Genomic DNA, 17,724 nt, shown 5'->3' with positions numbered 1-17,724 from the left:
ACGAGTTTTATAAATCCGTAAAAATTAAACCCGTAAATTTTCACGGAAGTAAAAAAAACACCGCACGTAAATTTTCTACATCGTACGTATGAGAGTAATGTTCATGTCCTTCAGCTCAGTCCCTGACGGCTGTACATGTAGGTATATTTGAGCGTTTTTGGTCACGTGGTGATAACAGTTCAGATCTTTCTATTCAGTCTTGAGTATTTTTTTAAACTACGTATAATGCCACGTTAGTAGCTAGTTGTCTTTTTTAGTTGGGAGAGAAAGAAAGAGAGAGAGAGATTTTTTTTTTTGGAATTGGAGTTGTCTTTCTTTTTTTCCCGGTAAATCGAACTGAGACGAGCACATGGTATACAGCAATGATGATATCCAGATAAATTGGAATAAGTAAAGTGTATATCACATATGAAATAAAGATCAATGTATAAACACAATCATAAATATAAGGAATCGTTAACAGAAAAACGATTTTCTGATTTGTATGTGTGTTAACTGTAACAAAGTCACGGTGACTGAAAATTTCCACATTTTACCACAGATGATTTTAATTTTTACGGACATGTCCAATTCGTAAATAAATTACGCGTAAAAATTCAAATCACCCTATTTTATGGCAAATTCGTAAAAAATCATGGCAGTGAAAATTACCCGTTATACCGTATTTTTTCTGCTATGTTCCGCATGAATCATAAAATTAAGTATTTTATTGTTTATGTTTATGATAAGTAATGTGGTCATAATTGTTGTGCTGACCTTACATATTGAAAACGAAAGCTACAAACGGGAGGGAAAACAACATGAAAAGTAGGTGGATAAGTTATAGTAAAGTTTCTTACAAAGAGGCGAAATGCACATAATACTGTCCCTTGTAGAGCTGAAAAGCTGAGAAATTATGAAAAATGGTCGAAATATGATAGGATTTAAAAAAAACACAATGTAAAAAGTTCTGACAGATTATTCTATGGTGAAATTGGTGATAGGGCATATATATATATATATATATATATATATATATATATATATATATATATATATATATATATATATATATATATATATATATATAATTATAAGGAGTAGATTAAAACCAACTGTGCTGAATGGGAACTTATAAATTATTCTTGTTACAGAGTTCCGATCGAAAACACGCATCCCTTGGAATTTTTTTAAAAAGAAAAATGTCCACTGCCACATACTAATATAAATACACTGGTAATGAATAATATTGTGATGTTTTACTACTTTATGGTGTTTTTTTAAATTCATTCTCACATTTTTATTTTTTTGTGGAATAGCAAAACAAGCAAGATGCTGTTTCATTTTTTAATGTACCACCGGATAAACTTGTTATCATTTCTAGTAACTCTTTTATTTGATATGCATTTATGTATCAACATGTTCTTAATTACAGACAAAAAAATCAACTACTATTAAACTGATGGATTACAAGGAAACAAGAAACGAAGTGCAATTAGTTGAATAAAAGAAAATGAAACCAGAAATACGAAAGATAAGCGTCATTAGCTCAATATCGATATTTGGAACAATCAATTACTGTTGACTCTTCTGAGTACGTTATACAATAGAGACTTCAGATATCTGTTAGCTCCCGATGACCTTGACACAGATACTTGTCTCAACTGATCACGTGCCGCTTGACGGTCAACAATGTCTGTTGTCTGTTCATCATTCAAATTTACTACTGGACGCTCAATAGCTCGTCTAGAAAACGCAAGTCCTCTATTTTGATTGGATGCATCAGTTCCTGGAGACGTTAATTCACGGTTTCGATTGGTAGAGAAACTCGAGTCACGTGATGTTTTCTGCCATCTTGTCGGGAGACGGATGCCGGACACCAGGCCTCGAGTGTTTAGAAAGGCGTTGTTTCTGTATTTTTTGCGGATATTCTCTTCCCTAATCCGTCTCTTCTCTGCTTCTATGCGATTAATTCTTTCAGCGTTTGTTTCAAAACGGGAATTTTGATCTTGATTTGTTTGAACAGTTCTCCAGCTCGGCCAATTGTTATCATTAGAAGTTCTCCAGCTAAATCTGTTGTTACCATCACCCTTAAAATTACGTTGAGATTCAGTTTGTCGTAAACTGTTTGTATCACCTTTATTTTCCGGAAAATTCTGAAAACCCGAATTTACTCTGAAGTTTGTAATCTGACTCGGGTCAATAGCCCCGCCGTCTGAGGTATCCCCCGTCAGAGCGTTTGACTGTAAACGGTTATTTCCGGTTTGTCGAGCAAAGCTCACGAAACCGTTAGCCGGGTTCCACACTAAATCACGTGTTCGAACACGTGTGTTCGTTGTTCTGGGTTGCACGGTCGGGTTGGCTGGGTTGGTTACAAGCCTAGATCTGACCCATATCGGAACTCTGCGAGATGAAATTTGTTCCGTACCGCTAGCGCTCCTCCGAGATCCGCCATTAAATGTTTGATCGGAAGGAGATATTTCCGTGTTCTGAGATGTCACGTGATAAATGGAAAAAGCTTTGAAAAAAAATACTTTGATTAAAAAAACAACGTTTTTTTGTTTAAAAAGTAAACAATTGATATATAAAATTACGCATGAACTATAAATCAAATTATAAATGTTTTATCAAGTTCATCACAAAATTAAAGTTTTAATTTTTTAATAATGATTTTACTCGTTATAAATGTGCATTGGTCATTGTTAGTCCACTGAGTATGAAATGAATAATAAGTCTATAAAAATAATATAAACAAACTAATTATAAATTGATACAGTTTTGTTATCTCTTAGGAATCCTTACATACTAATGCGTCAGTGATATGTGTTGCTTAGTGTTGTTGTAACTTGTTTTATATATTCATGTAAATAAAAAATACAACAAGTAAACATGACACACGTCGTTATAAATGTTATAAATATTAAGTGATTTCGATAGATTTAACGTAATATAAATACATGTACAGAAAGCTGCCGTATTCAGATAATATCTTAATTCTGATATTTTTCAAATTAAGAGTGAAAAATCTTACCAAAGAGTAGAAAAACATTCTGTCCAAATGAATACGTCCACATATTGAATGTCGTTTTCGGGAAGTTAAAATACAGGTCTCGTTTTGTCTGCTGTCATCCATCTTCATTTAAAATTCTCTGTGACGTCACTGTCCTAATGCCACAGAAAGCTCTCGTTTAAAAAAAAAGGTAAAGCGTAGATTTAGACTTTACCTGCAGTGGAGTATTCAACAGGTGTGTTCCAGTTCAAACAATGCTTTTTCACGACAATCCATTATTTTCTAACTTTTTTTTTGTACAAGCTGTATATAGGGACTTTGCATTAGCATGCTACAAATGTTTGGAATTCGATTAAATGACATGTGGAAAAAAACACAAACAAAATAAAACTCGTTGACTTTGTTAGTGTATGAATATATCAGACCATTATCATTAATTAAAATATAATAATTTATATTATATAAATTACGTGTGGGGGGTTGGAGTGGGGGTATCTACCAATTAAGATCTGCTATAGCCAAAATAATGTGTAAAAAGAATAAGGGATCTATCAAATAACTTAATCTTACTTTTTTTTAATTTATGGAATTGCAATATGTTCAAATTGCATTTACAATTATTATTTTATAAACTCAAAAATGTTAAGATCGTACATCTATTTAACATATAACTTATTTGTAACAATTTAGTTCCTAAAACCTATCAACAATTCTAGAATCTTTTCGATAATTTTATAGTATCAATTCAATGAATTCAACAAACTAGTAACGCATGAATATATTTTTATCTAAACTCAACATGCTGTTTTTTTAGATGAAGAGGGGACCTGTGTTGAAATGCTGAGAGAGAGAGAGAGAGAGAGAGAGAGAGAGAGAGAGAGAGAGAGAGAGAGAGAGAGAGAGAGAGAGAGAGAGAGGGGGGGGGGGGTATTAACTGAATGATACATGTCTTTGTGATGTAAACGTGAATAAAGAAAGTTTCAAAATAATTTTCTAACAAGGTACAGTATGATCAAAACTAAATTACACATCCAACGTTTACAGTTACATCGTATCGGTCTCTCACAGATAAATAAATAATAGGAATAATCAAGTAGATCATTTATGGGTTTTGGCATTCTACCCCCCCCCCCCCCCCTCTCCTTCCTAGTGTTGTAAAATTGCAAATGTTGATGGTGTTGATGGAAAAGTTCTTTGCATAAACATGCCGATATCGAAAATTAGATCATCTTATCCTACTTACTAGTCATAATACACTATAAGTACTTATCTTCCAATGACCAATGGTCATTACCCTCGCTGACCCCCCCCCCCCCCTCCCTCCCTCCAAACCATTAAGTATATCCTATCGTGGTCAATAGCAGGTGCGCTCGACTTTTGGCAATGTCAACTCATACAGGTATCTATCAACAAAAGGCATGGCCTTGAAATTCCAGTTCGTCGAGGGATTAACCGGAAGTACGGTATGTAATTAACTGATAGATTTTGTCTATCATTCAATAATGTGTATCGATAAATTCAAATCCATGTATGATCCAAATTTTCGGATTTTTTGGCAGGTGAAGATTTCGACGTGCACGTGGAATAAAAATGAAATTTACACTAATATGTATCGTATCTTTCATTTTCGATTTCACAAATCAAGCTCATTGTAAGTATTTTGCATGTTAATTGTAGGTACCTTTTAAACTCAGTGCATGGTCTCGTCAATGCAGATTGATGGTTTACACTGAATTCAGATTGAGCACTTTACAAGTGCAGTACTAGGGCTACTTAACTTTAAGTACGGTGTCAGTACATTGCCAGTTCAGCACAATCACTCAACAATGCCAGTAGCGTTTTATCTATCTATAGATGTCAGAGTAACACATGTTCTAAATAATGCTTTGGAATCGTTTTTGTTCAAACGTGCACAGTATGGGAAAATAGTCTTTACTGCATTCACTATTAAAAAAGGATGTTCAAAATTTACTAAATATTATTTTAATAAAAAAAAGTTATTAACATTATTTCAATTCATAAGCAAATCAACTTTTCAGCACAGATGCTTTTCCAAAAATTGATACAAGCGTCAGATGGAAGTCGATGTAAATCTGACTCAGTATCATGCTTGCCTGCGCCTTGGTGTACGACCATCACCGATTTGAATGGCTGCCGAACTTGTGAATGTAACAGTGAGTTTATGAACGAGATCGTGTTTAGTTGTCCAAGTTATAAGGCAACAAGTTATAAGGAACTGTGAACTTTTTTTAAAAAATGTAGATGATTGTTTTTTCTCTCCTTTTTTCACATACATGAACATGTATAAATTTGCCAAGTACTTAAAAAAAACAGGAATTCAGATAAAAAGTAAAAAAAAATACATGTACCCAATCATAATGAGATATTATTTCAAAGAACACGAAGATCCTTTTAACTTAAAGATTGTTGTCGACCAGTGAACACACTGTCAGCTAGAGAGAACGGTCTGGTTCCCCGAACTGGTACCTCTTATCTTAGAGCCACGTCTTATTCTCTACGTGAGTGAGTTAGTACAGCCGGTCCCTGGGGGATTGGTGTTAATCGTACAGATTCCGTCACGTGGTCTATTAGGTAATCACCGTCACTGCCCCGGGGTCATTGACCTTGGGATCTATTTATATCTATATTATAACACTGCTGCTATTTGAAAATAAATGGCCAGTGGATTGTATCACTTTTTATTCTCACTTTCACCTTATAAGAAGGTTAAATTTTGCATACAAATAAATGGTAGATTAATAGTTTTGAGTGTCTAAAAAGTAATTTAAGTGGTCTTTACCAAATTAAGAACCCAGGACATAATCCAGAAATATGTAATCATTTTGTTTGTGTAGTCATATTTACGGAATTTTTTCGATAAAAAATTTTTATTTCGAAAGGTCGAAATGTCCATGTTTTTAGCGATTGCCAAATGATCGTGAAAAAATATTATCTCGTAAAATACTAGCATTGCTTAGTTATTTCATTAATTTATTTTCAACATAAATACATTTACCAGTCAGTAGGTAAAAGTATTTTTGTAAACGGGTTTATCATTTTCTGATAAAACATTAAATTATCAACTTAGTAACTAAAAAAAAACAATAATTTAAAATATAGTAATTTATTTTTAAAAGAAATACGTCTCTTTATAAGTGTTCGATTCAAAGAAACGCATTTATGATAATGTATATATATACATATACAACTTAACCCTTTTTAAAGGGCTCTCCGAATGGCATAATTAGTTTATAGATATTTTTTTTTTGCCTCGGACTAGAATGTCTCGACGTCATTGGATGAATCGCGTCACGTGATTGCCTCATAAATTTAAACGGCAACATGGCGGACGTAACGTTATTTTAGCTGATTTTTTACACAAACGTTCAACCATACCTTTAATTTTTAAGCCCCAAAATATTTAGAGTGACCCCTCTTTACCTGTGACGTAATATTATGATCCTACAATAGCATCGAGGTTTGCACTTGTAAACAAATGACGAGGAAGGTAAAAAATTAGAGAATTAAGCTATGAATTTAATCGTTATATATTATCTTTTGTTTGTTTACATATCAAACTGTAAATTTCTGTAAACAGTCAGTAACGAACCTAATAAGTAATAATATAAAGCATGTATATCACTTATTGTTGATGAGACTCAATTCTTGAAAAAAAAATATGCATACCTGAGATAGAGGAATATCTTACAGTCATGCCACTGAATCATACATAAATCCAACTCAAATAAGAAACACTCCAACTAGACCCTGCTTTTATATTAAGGGATAGAAAAAAGAGGAAATAGATAAAATCGTTTCCTTATTTGATTTTAGGAAGTTTCAGATCTTCTAGAGCAACTGCCAGCGCAGGCGCACTAAGTCCGTTTGATACTTCAATGTATGGTAACAATGGCGGGTTCGGTTTTCCCGGATTTCCTAGCTACAGCGGTGAGTTTGTTTGAAAACAGTTAAAACGTTTATTTCCTACTGAAATTACAATAACATGTCATGAGAAAGTAAGCAATTGCTGTATAAGTTTTGAATGGGTTTGTGTTCTTTAACGCGATTCAATACCAATGTCTCATTGAATACTGACACCGATCAAGTAAATTTAAAACTACAATATGACACCAACATACCCTGATTACAGTAATTAACATTTTTTAATATGATACGCAATTTTGTAAAATTTATAAATGATTCTCAATTTTTTTATGTAGTTCCTCTAGTACTAAATATAACTCGCTGTTATAAAATTGAATAGGTCAAATGGGACCAGTGAATCCAATGGCCTCCATGTTTGGTTCAGGAAATCCCATGTCCGGAAGCGGAAACTCCCCAATGTCGAGACCGATGGGATTTTCTGGGGGTATGTCGCCTATGGGGGGATTCATGGGGCAAATGAATCCGATGATGGGAGCTTCTGCAGGACTGACCAATCAAAAAACGCCGAATGTCAATCAAACGGACTGTGACCCCGCCCCTTATACGTGTCCAGCCCCACCTCCTTGGTGCCAGCGAATTGTCGACGAAAAGGGATGCACAAAATGTGCCTGTGGAAATGGTAGTTATTAATATGAAATTCTATAACTTCATTGTCAGGTATTTGACATCTCCCCATTTTTTTGTAAATATAAGAATATAGTAACATTGGTTGCTAACTATTTCCCAATAGATCTAAAGGCATACTATGATAAACTCAAAGGAGTTACAGAAAACGTTACGTCAACCACTACTGCAGCACCTGTCAATCAAACAGTGACAGTGACGTCACAAACAACGCCTTCCACGACAACAGTAAACGGCGTTTCTACGACGACTGATGCCCCACCCCTTGGGAAGGCCTGTCTGGCAAACTTCTTCTGTACACTAGACTGTAGGACCGGATATCAAACAGACGCGACCGGATGTCCTCTGTGTGTGTGTAACGCCGACATCGATATATTTACTCAAGGTAATAAAATCATGATATCTATGCAAGAATGAAAATGTCACATACCCCCCCCCCCCCCTCGAAAAAAAATGTCACACATGCAATTGATTTAATCATGTAATTGCGTCATTCAACATATTCTATTTTGTTTACAGCTCCTCCTCCGGATTCATCTCCGTCTCCGGTTCCGTTGACTACTGTGCCTTTTGCCAGTTCCAGTTCTTCCGGCGGGGTAGCAAGTTTTGTTTGTCCGGGGATTTTTGACTGTATGAAGCAATGCATGAACGGATACCGTGTAGATTCCCGGGGCTGTCCGCGGTGTGAATGTATTCAGTGAATAAATACCAACCCTGCCATTGTGTTCTATGAGTTAGACATGATGTATATATGTTCACATATTTGAGATGGTTGTTTCTGTCATCCATTAGTAATGAATGTGCTGCATTCTATGTCAAATGTTAGATCCTTTGTTTCTTTATCCCATGGCAATTTTTAGCCTTTGGAAATATTGAATGTCCAAAGATTGCAAAAACAGTGTTCTGGGAGAAAGGAAAAACAAAGTTTGTGTGTCAAGACGTATCTACTTGCAATCAGACAATTCTATATTAAAGTAAGCTATGTCGGTAATTAAACTAATTAAGCAACGATTACTTTTGATCGCCTACCGGATTTACGTACAAAATACATTTGAAGTAATTCAAAAAATTCAATATATTTTTAACCAAAGTATTCACACGAATTATAAGTTGACAAAGCCAGCAATATACTTGAACCATTACGTATTCATATTTAACAGATGTTACAACACCGTGGGCGATAAACTAGAGCGATCTTTGACAATTTTATCTGAAGTATTTCTGTAACAGTGAGTTATTTTGGGACGACCTTTCCTTTTGACTATTTGTAGTCAATGAAACAGAAATCGGTCTGTTATTTTACTTCTTTAATTATTTTGCAAATGATTATGCCCCTGTCTTCTTTCGCTTAGCTGTTCACAATTGTTTTCAAAAGGAAAATAATTTAACTGTATTGAATTAATCCGATTTTTAACAAGGAGCGAAGTCGTTGTAGATTTAAATAAAAATAAGGGGGGGGGGGGGGGGGGTCCATAAAAAAATTACTCTTAATTCAAATGATTCCATATTACATGCAATAATCGTTGTATCTTATCTTTTTGACATTGTAAAAAAATAAATGGTAGTTCAAACGAGTGACAAAAACGAAATAATAAAATGCCCCCTTCCCCAGGTGAAAACTAAATCAAACTGAAACCAAAAACTATATAGGTGAACATAAGAGGTATAACAAGGTAACATCAACGACTTCATATATGCATGTTAATTATATTCATAGACTTGAGATATCAGACAAGACCCGTGATAGTAAAAAAAGGACACCTGCCAGCGTCAGAGTGACGTATATTTTTATGAATGAACTAGATCTTTCTCACATGAATCATGCGGAAAGCCTCCGTGTTTTTCGTCGGATTGGGGTTGCTGCATTTCATTTCCCAAAATGGTAAGCTAAGTTCAATTCCAACGATAGTTCAATTAGTTGAGGCACCATTTTTTATTTATGAGCTGGCTAATTAGACCACAGCATGCATGAGCATATGCACAGAGATTAAATAATGTGCAGCCAAAAAAGTCAAAGGGCAGATTTAATTATGCGCAAATGAAAACATTCTTGATACCTAGATTTTAACCTTATATTGCTGGTATTGATTTTTAGTTTTACAGGAAAAAAAATACGCATTTAAGAATATTACATACAATTTTATTATGCCTAATATGTTAAAGGAATGCACTAGGTTCCGGTCATAGGCGTCGGAACCGGGGGTCTAGGGAGGGGCTAAGCAAATTTAGGCACATGGCACCCTCCCCACACTTTTTTTTCGCAGAAAACATAATTCTTCCTAAATCGATTGAAATATTTAGAGTAGTATTGAAAATTGGCGTCATAGTTATAGAGTAGTAACCACCCCCCCCCCCCCGGATTACAAATTTCATGATTTTTTTTTTTGGGGGGGGGGGGGGGGTTGGTAGGAAAGATTTTTTTTAGTTACAGGTATACTACCCTCCTAACCCCCCCCCCCCCCCTCTTCCCTTCCATGGATCAGAATTTTCATGATCTTGGGATTTTTTTTCGCTTGTCAAGATTTCTGACGATTAGTCTAGTCCCCTCCCCATTTCAATTTGCTTCCGACGCCACTGCAACTATACTATTTCAATATCACTGTATTGTACAATACAATACAAACAAAAATTGAAACGATACTACTCCCACATTTCCGGGTAAATGATATTTCTTTCGATAAAAAAGACAATGATAGGTATGATTATGATAAAAGCAACGTTTTGGTATAGTGTATATGATTTTTTAAGACTTACTATACCTATTTTTGGTTACAAATACCGACTTTAGGTTCTAAAAAAATCACCAAAATTTTAACTCTAATATATATATTCAAGAACATTTATTTTTTATAAAATCGATCAATTTGATATAAACCACAATATAAAACAACATTTGAAAAAAACTAATAAAAAAAAATCATTTGAAAAAAACTAATAAAAAAAAATCATGAATACAGCTAAGATGGTGTTTTCAGTTAACAAAGAGTTTGTAACTAAGTTGTTATTCGTACATGCACACTCAAATTAAGAAGTCCTGGATATATGAATGAACTGGATACAGTCATTTAGTGCGGTGATCCGGGTTAAGGGACTTTGCACTAAATGGTTTCTTATCTTAGTATCTCCCAAGTACAAACTCTACCAAATACGTTGTATAATTCAACAAAATAACCCCGTGACTCAAAATGATTCCTGTGTGTGTGAATTACAATTAGTAAAACAAGCTATTAGTTTCTATAGAGTTGGGGTTTTTACAAAAGAAAGTGTAGGAAATAAACCAAAATACTACCAAAATGACGTCACAATGAAACCTACATCGCCAATAGGACAACGACTACTGAGAAACCGAAATTGATGTATATTGGACGAAGCCCGAATTCAATTAAAGTTTTGCAATTGGAACAAGAATTTGGATTAAGCATTTGAAAAAGTTAGAGTGTTTCTGTAACATTGCACTCTGTCAACCACTTGCAGAAACGACCGAGAGACAATCACCGCCTCCTTCTTTCTATATATATCGCCATGGCGGGAAGTGTTAGTTTGGTGTCGTTGTTATTGTTGATTCCAGCCGTCTGTGAGGGATTCCTGTTGTGTTCCCTGTATCCTATGTTCTGTTCGTTGAATTGCCATAACGGATACGCCAAAGACAGCAGCGGATGTACAATCTGCAAGTGCGCCACAGCGTCGTCTGGTGAGTAATGTTGGCATCATCAACCGTAACTCTTACATCACAACTCAACGATTTTAATTAATAAGGTTGATTTAAAAAGCCTTCTCATACTCATTGCTATATTTGAAGTTTTAGCAATATTCAGAGAAATTGCGATCCCTTCTAATAGGTGTTAATTATTTCAACTCCAATTAAGCACCATTTAAAAATTAAAAAAAACAATAGAAATAAAGTAAAAAAATTAAATGAATAAAATAAAAAAAAGTAAACACTATTTAATAATTGTATCTTGATTAACGTTTAAAGTGCAATTCAGCCTAATAACTTTTGTAGGTCACCCAAATTACATCCGTTTATTCTTTTTATTCCATAAAATCTTGAATGAAAACTACAAATTATGAGACAATCATCTTAATTTTCATATTTTGAGACGGCACTTTTTGACTAGTCACGTGATATAGGTTTACACTGTTACTCAGTGACCCCTGACCTCATTTTGATGCCTGATTATACGTACCTTGTGGATACACTGTAAGGTGGTCCCTGTGTAATACTATATATGACAGTTCATTCATAAACAGCATTGGTTAGATAATAGTACATGTTCGTCCTCCTGTTAACATTTACCAATCCATTGTAAAAGGATTTTGATGAGGTATTAAAAAGTTTTCTGTGTGACAAAACGTATGAGTATAGATATAAAACGCACTCATTAAATTATATTCCTGATTAAAAAAATTGGACAAAAAGTCCTGAGACGATTTGTCTTAATTTGAATACAATTTACCCTGATTGCATTCATTTACATGTGTATGTCCAAACTACAGGTTAATAGCGATTAGAACCATTTAACAAGAGTTTGGACTTTGTGTATTTGTTTCAAACAGCAATGTAACGTAGGCCTGTATATTTCATTGCTGGACATTCAACCATGGCTGTTTGAAACCAACAAGATATGTCTGGCTTTTGAAATAAGACTTCGCTCGGAACCACGACATTTTTAATTTTTTTGACGCACGGAATAGATAGCTACGCCCTACTGAAAGTCCAAGATCTTGTTAAAATAGTTCTAACACGTGGAAACCATAGCGGAATTGTCTTTTGCTGAATATATTTCTTAATCGTATGTTGTAATCAGCATCTCGTTAAGAAAGCAAACATTTACCTCAAACACAATTAATAAATGAAATGTTTATATTATACAAGATTCCGCTGCTGTATCTGAGGCAAGTGCGCATGGTTACCCAGCATCTACTTCCGGTTACCATCATCCGTGTTTACCGCAACAACAGTTCTGTCCCAGGAACTGCCCCGAAGGTTACCTCACAGGGAGTGGCGGATGTCAATTCTGTATATGTTACCAAGGCAACGTTACGGGTCAGTTTGTGATAATGCAAACATACGCCATAAAACAAACTGTTAACAGTAACTGCAGTCACGATTTGTTAACTGACAAAAATGTATGATAAATATTGTAACCTGAATTGTTTATTTACGTAATTTATAATTTGATTGAATTAATAATAAAAAAGACACAAAAAAATTACGCAATTCTATAAATATGATCGCAAAATAAAAAGTTTAAGTATAATGACTAATAAAATGCATCAATTTGATTACACAATGATGTGTTGCCTTTTAGATCCCATAACGACAACCCCTCCGCCTACCACCCACGGGGTCCAAGTTCACATGACCAACCCGTGCATTCAGAACCAGACCGTGTGTGACAAGTTTTGTGGGGAGGGCTACCTGCTGGGGCCGGACGGGTGTCAGTACTGTCTGTGTAGGAACCTCATCCCGGGGCTCGTCTACACTAAAGGTGAGGGCTTACTTAGAACAGGCTTAACAGGAGATTAAACTTTGGGCAGTAGTAACAAACATCAATGTGTCTGTCTAACTTAAAGGGGCATGGCCATGATTTGAACAAATTTTATTTTTCTGTTTTTATTATTTACAATGCTTTAGGAATGCATTTCTATTGATTAAATAAAATTTGGGTGCCAGTCAATCAGTTTTCAGCAAGATACAGGGCTCACAATTCTTCGTCATGTAAACAAGGCTCGTGCCCTTTTTTTGTTTACATAGGTTCAATATACCAGTAAAAAATCTTTTTCAAGCTGATTTGTCTATCTTTTTATTAATTTTAACCATAAATAAAGAGTTACTAGCGATTAACACATTCATTTGAGGTCTAAAACTGGAATTTTTACTTCAGCATTCAAAATGTAAACAAAAGCTTTGTTTACATAGCGAAGAATTGTAAGCTTTGTATCTCGCTTATAACTCAACAAATGACAATCAAATTTTGATTGCCTATTAAAAATGCCTTACTGAAGCATTGTAAACATTAAAATCGAAAAAATCATTTTTGACAAAAATCGTGACCATGCCCCTTTAAACCCCTGTCACACCGGATCTGCGCCCTCACGGCGACCCCGCTGCGTCCTTAAATAATGTAAAACGCCAAGGTAAACGCAGAAGAGTCTCCTACAGCGCCGTAACAACGCAACGTCATCTTCGTCCGTCGCGGTGGGATCGCCTTGAACATTTTAGAACGCCATGCGACGGCGCGAACTTTGAACATGCACAAAGTACGCGCCGTGGATCTGCGTTCTGATAAACACGCCGTTGAAGCGTAGTGAGGTCGCAGTGACAGCGCCGTAAAATCTCCAGCAGCTCCACCAGAGCTCCGCATGCGCGTTCAAGGAACGCAGCTAACCGCAGTGTAGACGCAGTGAATTTATCAATTGCGCTTACACGGAGACCTCACGGAGTCGTTTGGAATCTCACTGCGTCTTTATCGCGCTCTCACTGCGCATCCACAGCATTTGAACAAGTTGTTTTCCATTTTGCTGCGTTCACACAGCGACCCAAAAGATTATACCGCGCTCCCACGGCGTTTCTAGTGCGTTGTCATCAAGACCACGAACACTCGAACAATGGCTTTTGTACAATAGCAAGCAATGTAATAATTTATGTAACTGGATGTAGATGACTATGTAAAAAGTAGCATTTGCTAATATTCTAAGACCTATCAATGGACGTAGATAGAATTCATGCTATTTGGTTATGATGTTTTCACATCTTTTCTATGTTTTCTAACAACTAAAAGCGGATCTTTTTTGTAGACCTGACTAGTAAGAGTTTTGTCCTAGTCCTTCACAAATTGTTTAGAAGTAGTTATGTGTCATTTACAATATACCATTTCATAAAATCAAAACAAGTTTTTAATCATTTATTTACTAGTTGTGAATTCCTGTTTGTTCCCCGTACAATTGTAAAACCTCCTAGCACGTCTTGGGCGCTCGGCGGAGACTCAGTGAGAGCGCAGTAACTCCGTGGAAACGCAGTTACACGCCGTGGGAGCTCCGTAAGAACGCCTCGGTCGCCGTCAGGACGCCGTGACATCTCGACTTGTAAAATTTTAAAATAAAACTGTACATTTTTTCTGAATTTTCCTTGCGATCGTACGGCGATTCCATGAAGTCTACAACGCCGTGAACACGTCGTGGGGACGCAGCTTGGTGTAACAGGGCCTTAAATCTCTTGTCCTTTCACTCTCCCAATTTCTTCTCTTTCTCTCACTCTCTCTCTGTCTCTCTCTGTCTCTCTGTCCATCTCTCTCTCTCTCACTCTCTCTCGTAACAACTAGAACCATTTTAAAAAGACTTTTGACAGTTGTAACAAACAGCAATGTGACGTTGACCTGTCTATTTCAATGCTGGCCATTTGAAAGGAATACGTTTCTCTGGCTTTTGAGCATTCTGTGCATATTTTACTTGAAACTAGCGTCATGTTTAAATTTTTTAATTCAAGAAATAGATCATTACGTCTTGCCGAAAGTCCAATGACTTGTTTATATGGTTTTTATTATAAATAACTTCCACAAAAACAATTAATTTAAAGAAACAGCAACGGAAAACGACAACGGATGAACAATCTTAGCAATTATAGATAATCTGCTTGACCCATTGACCTAAATTATCTCGACGAGTTTAGAAGATCCAGTGTTGTTACTGACTAGCGAGAATTCCAACATCATATATTGTAAAGTGCTATATTAAGAATTTAACCAAGAGTTGTATGTATTTTTGTAAGTTTGACAATCAGTTATTGTAAAGGGAACTTTGATTCGAACAGCGCCCTCAACGGCGCCGTTAACAGGAACGACAACTCTAGCCTACTATCTCCCGAATCCTTGCCAGGACGGACAACACGTGTGTACCGCTAACTGTCAGAACGGTTTCATCCTGGGCCCTGGGGGATGTCAGTACTGCATGTGTGCCGCCAAAACCACCGCGCCATTACAGACTACCACAGGTCGGTGATGTTGATGTTGTAGATGTTATTTTTGATGCCTATATGATTGTTGTTGTTTTTACTGATTGTTGCTGCATGATGTTGTTGATGTTGTTGTTGTTAATGTTGTTGTCGTTTTGGTTGATGCTGATGCTGTTTTTGTGTTTGTGGTTGTTTTTGTTGTTTTGACTGATATCATTTTTGCTTTTGTTGATGTTGTTTTTATTGGCGTTCTTGTTGTCGATGTCTTCTTGCTGTTGTAGAGGGTCATAACGTAGCATCTCCACAGTTTTAGTTGCAGGAAACATTTTTTTCTTAAATCTAATGACATAATCGTCTAGTTTTTTTGTTTGTTTCGGCAACCACCCCCAGCAATGAAATATGCAGAGAAATACAAAAATTTATGCCAAAATGAAAGTGTTAATTGCTTTACTAAGCTTTTTACATATATCGATTAATGCATATTTTTATATGTATGGCCTTTACTCCACACTAAATCACATTTATGGATTTCTGCACACAATTTAATCACCTAATCTCATTATGTGTATAAATAGACGGAATTTTCTGAAATTCATTTTAACTTTGTTTCATAATCTAATCCTTTTTTATTTGCTAAAATACTCAGATATTTTGATTTCATACTATAAATTGTGTATAATAAGTTTTCATTTATATGTATGAAATAATAAAATTCTTTTTTTCCTTCTCACACAGTAAAGCCTTCCGGAAGTGATGTAGCGCCACCTACCACCTCGTTTCCTTCCGGTCACATGGCCAACGAGTGTGCCATTGCGTTCACGATCTGCCAGATCAAGTGTAAGCACGGCTTCCTGGCGGACACGGTCGACTGCCGCCGCTGTGTGTGCAAAGACGAGGTCTACAAGTCCGGTTAGTGTACGTATTCAGTCTTCTCAGTACTTTGATTTCGACAAGAACGACAACTTTTTTTTAAACATCCAGCTATAGTCTGTTCCAAGTTATTGCTTCCATTACTTTTTGATGATTTTTAATAAAAATATACATACCTGTGAAAGAAATCAATTGAAATCGATAAAGGGGAATATATCCAAGATATCTTCATTGAACAATTATCATTTTTCACTCATTAAAGTTCACAGGAACAAAACAAATTATAATGGGAAATGTTTACATCTAACGTTTAACGCTATGTGATATACAGGCACGTAGCATCAGGGGGGGGGGGGGGGCATGGGGGCCAGCCCCCCCCCCCCCCCACTTTTTCTCGTAGCAACAAACTTTTTAAAATTTACATATAAAAAAAGGAATTATGATGGAGTTGCCCCCCCCCCCCACTTTTTTGGGAGTATGTAAAAAATTGATATGAGAATAAGGAAATGAGGAGTGAAATTGAAGTTATATAGTACGCCAGCACCCCCCCCCCCCCCCCCCAGATTAGGATTCGGAAGATCTTGGAAAACTTAAAATTTTCCTTTTTTTTTTTTTTTTTTTTGCTGGTCAAGATTTTTTTGGATGAGTCTGGCCCCCCCCCCCCCCACTTTCAAAAACATGTGATATGTATATATATTTATGATTTAGGCTCACACCAATTTGTTTATGCATACTCAATAATTCTATACTGTTTATGAAATGCATGCTCTTTCTTTACGTATATTAATATATATATTTTGTAAATTGTACTCTCCCCCCCCCCCCTTCCCTTTCCAAGAGTAGTTTACATCCGATGTTAGAACAAGATTTATTTATACGTAAACTTCATACATTACAGCTGGAATCGACAAGGCGGACGAGCCCGACATTAAACTGATGAACCCCTGCGTGCTAGGACTGGACGTCTGTAACGTGTTCTGTTACCATGGATACCTGCGCGGACCACGTGGCTGTCAATACTGCGCATGTCAATTCACGCTCCCCGCGACACCATGACGGCGTTTTTCGGATGTTATTTTGTATTTAAACTAGGTGTCAAGTGTTAAAATGAATCAAATAAAGTTTTTTCACAAATAGTTTCATCGTTGTTTTTATAAGCGTTTGTTCTATAAAAAAAGAACAATTCATGATTACATACACTCTCTTTTTCATATACTAGTATGCGTTCGCAAGTATAAAATGTTTTCACCATTTATACCTGTAGGTGAATAAAATCATAGGCAAAGATTTTTATACCCTCGACAAATTACAGAAACAACTTACGCCATTACATGTAGATTGT

At 35.8% G+C, this 17,724-nt stretch overlaps 3 protein-coding genes across 6 annotated transcripts; 2 read left to right on the top strand and 1 right to left on the bottom strand.

Annotated features, from left to right (window-relative positions):
- Nucleotides 1-1,240: 1,240 nt before the first annotated feature.
- LOC128172232 (uncharacterized) lies at nt 1,241-6,782 on the bottom strand. 3 transcript variants are annotated; one of them, XM_052838026.1, is made up of 3 exons: nt 6,677-6,730; nt 3,011-3,162; nt 1,241-2,497 (listed from the first exon to the last, which is right to left on the bottom strand). In XM_052838026.1, the coding sequence occupies exons 2-3, from the start codon at nt 3,051-3,053 to the stop codon at nt 1,551-1,553; spliced, it is 990 nt and encodes a 329-aa protein (XP_052693986.1). In that variant the 5' UTR covers nt 3,054-3,162; nt 6,677-6,730; the 3' UTR covers nt 1,241-1,550. The 3 variants fall into 3 exon arrangements, with proteins under 3 accessions (XP_052693986.1, XP_052693987.1, XP_052693985.1); XM_052838025.1 differs by having other exon boundaries at nt 1,242-2,497; nt 3,011-3,144; nt 6,677-6,782; XM_052838027.1 differs by lacking the exon at nt 6,677-6,730 and having other exon boundaries at nt 3,011-3,432.
- On the top strand, nt 4,343-8,283 carry LOC128172226 (uncharacterized). The gene is made up of 7 exons (XM_052838017.1): nt 4,343-4,452; nt 4,549-4,640; nt 5,029-5,163; nt 6,824-6,937; nt 7,254-7,553; nt 7,665-7,943; nt 8,078-8,283. Exons 2-7 carry the CDS (start codon nt 4,580-4,582, stop codon nt 8,257-8,259), a joined length of 1,071 nt encoding a protein of 356 aa, XP_052693977.1. The 5' UTR covers nt 4,343-4,452; nt 4,549-4,579; the 3' UTR covers nt 8,260-8,283.
- Nucleotides 8,284-9,302: 1,019 nt separating this feature from the next.
- Nucleotides 9,303-17,519, top strand: LOC128172229 (antistasin-like). 2 transcript variants are annotated; one of them, XM_052838021.1, is made up of 7 exons: nt 9,303-9,440; nt 11,127-11,249; nt 12,435-12,605; nt 12,871-13,050; nt 15,372-15,551; nt 16,248-16,421; nt 17,281-17,519. In XM_052838021.1, exons 1-7 carry the CDS (start codon nt 9,380-9,382, stop codon nt 17,436-17,438), a joined length of 1,047 nt encoding a protein of 348 aa, XP_052693981.1. In that variant the 5' UTR covers nt 9,303-9,379; the 3' UTR covers nt 17,439-17,519. The 2 variants fall into 2 exon arrangements, with proteins under 2 accessions (XP_052693981.1, XP_052693982.1); XM_052838022.1 differs by having other exon boundaries at nt 16,248-16,427; nt 17,281-17,421.
- The last annotated feature ends 205 nt before the right edge of the window (nt 17,520-17,724 follow it).

This window comes from Crassostrea angulata, chromosome 2 (assembly GCF_025612915.1).
Source record: "Crassostrea angulata isolate pt1a10 chromosome 2, ASM2561291v2, whole genome shotgun sequence".
Lineage (NCBI taxonomy): Eukaryota > Metazoa > Mollusca > Bivalvia > Ostreida > Ostreidae > Magallana > Magallana angulata.
Note: the sequence above shows the minus strand (reverse complement) of the source record. Positions and strands in the feature narration are given on the sequence as shown.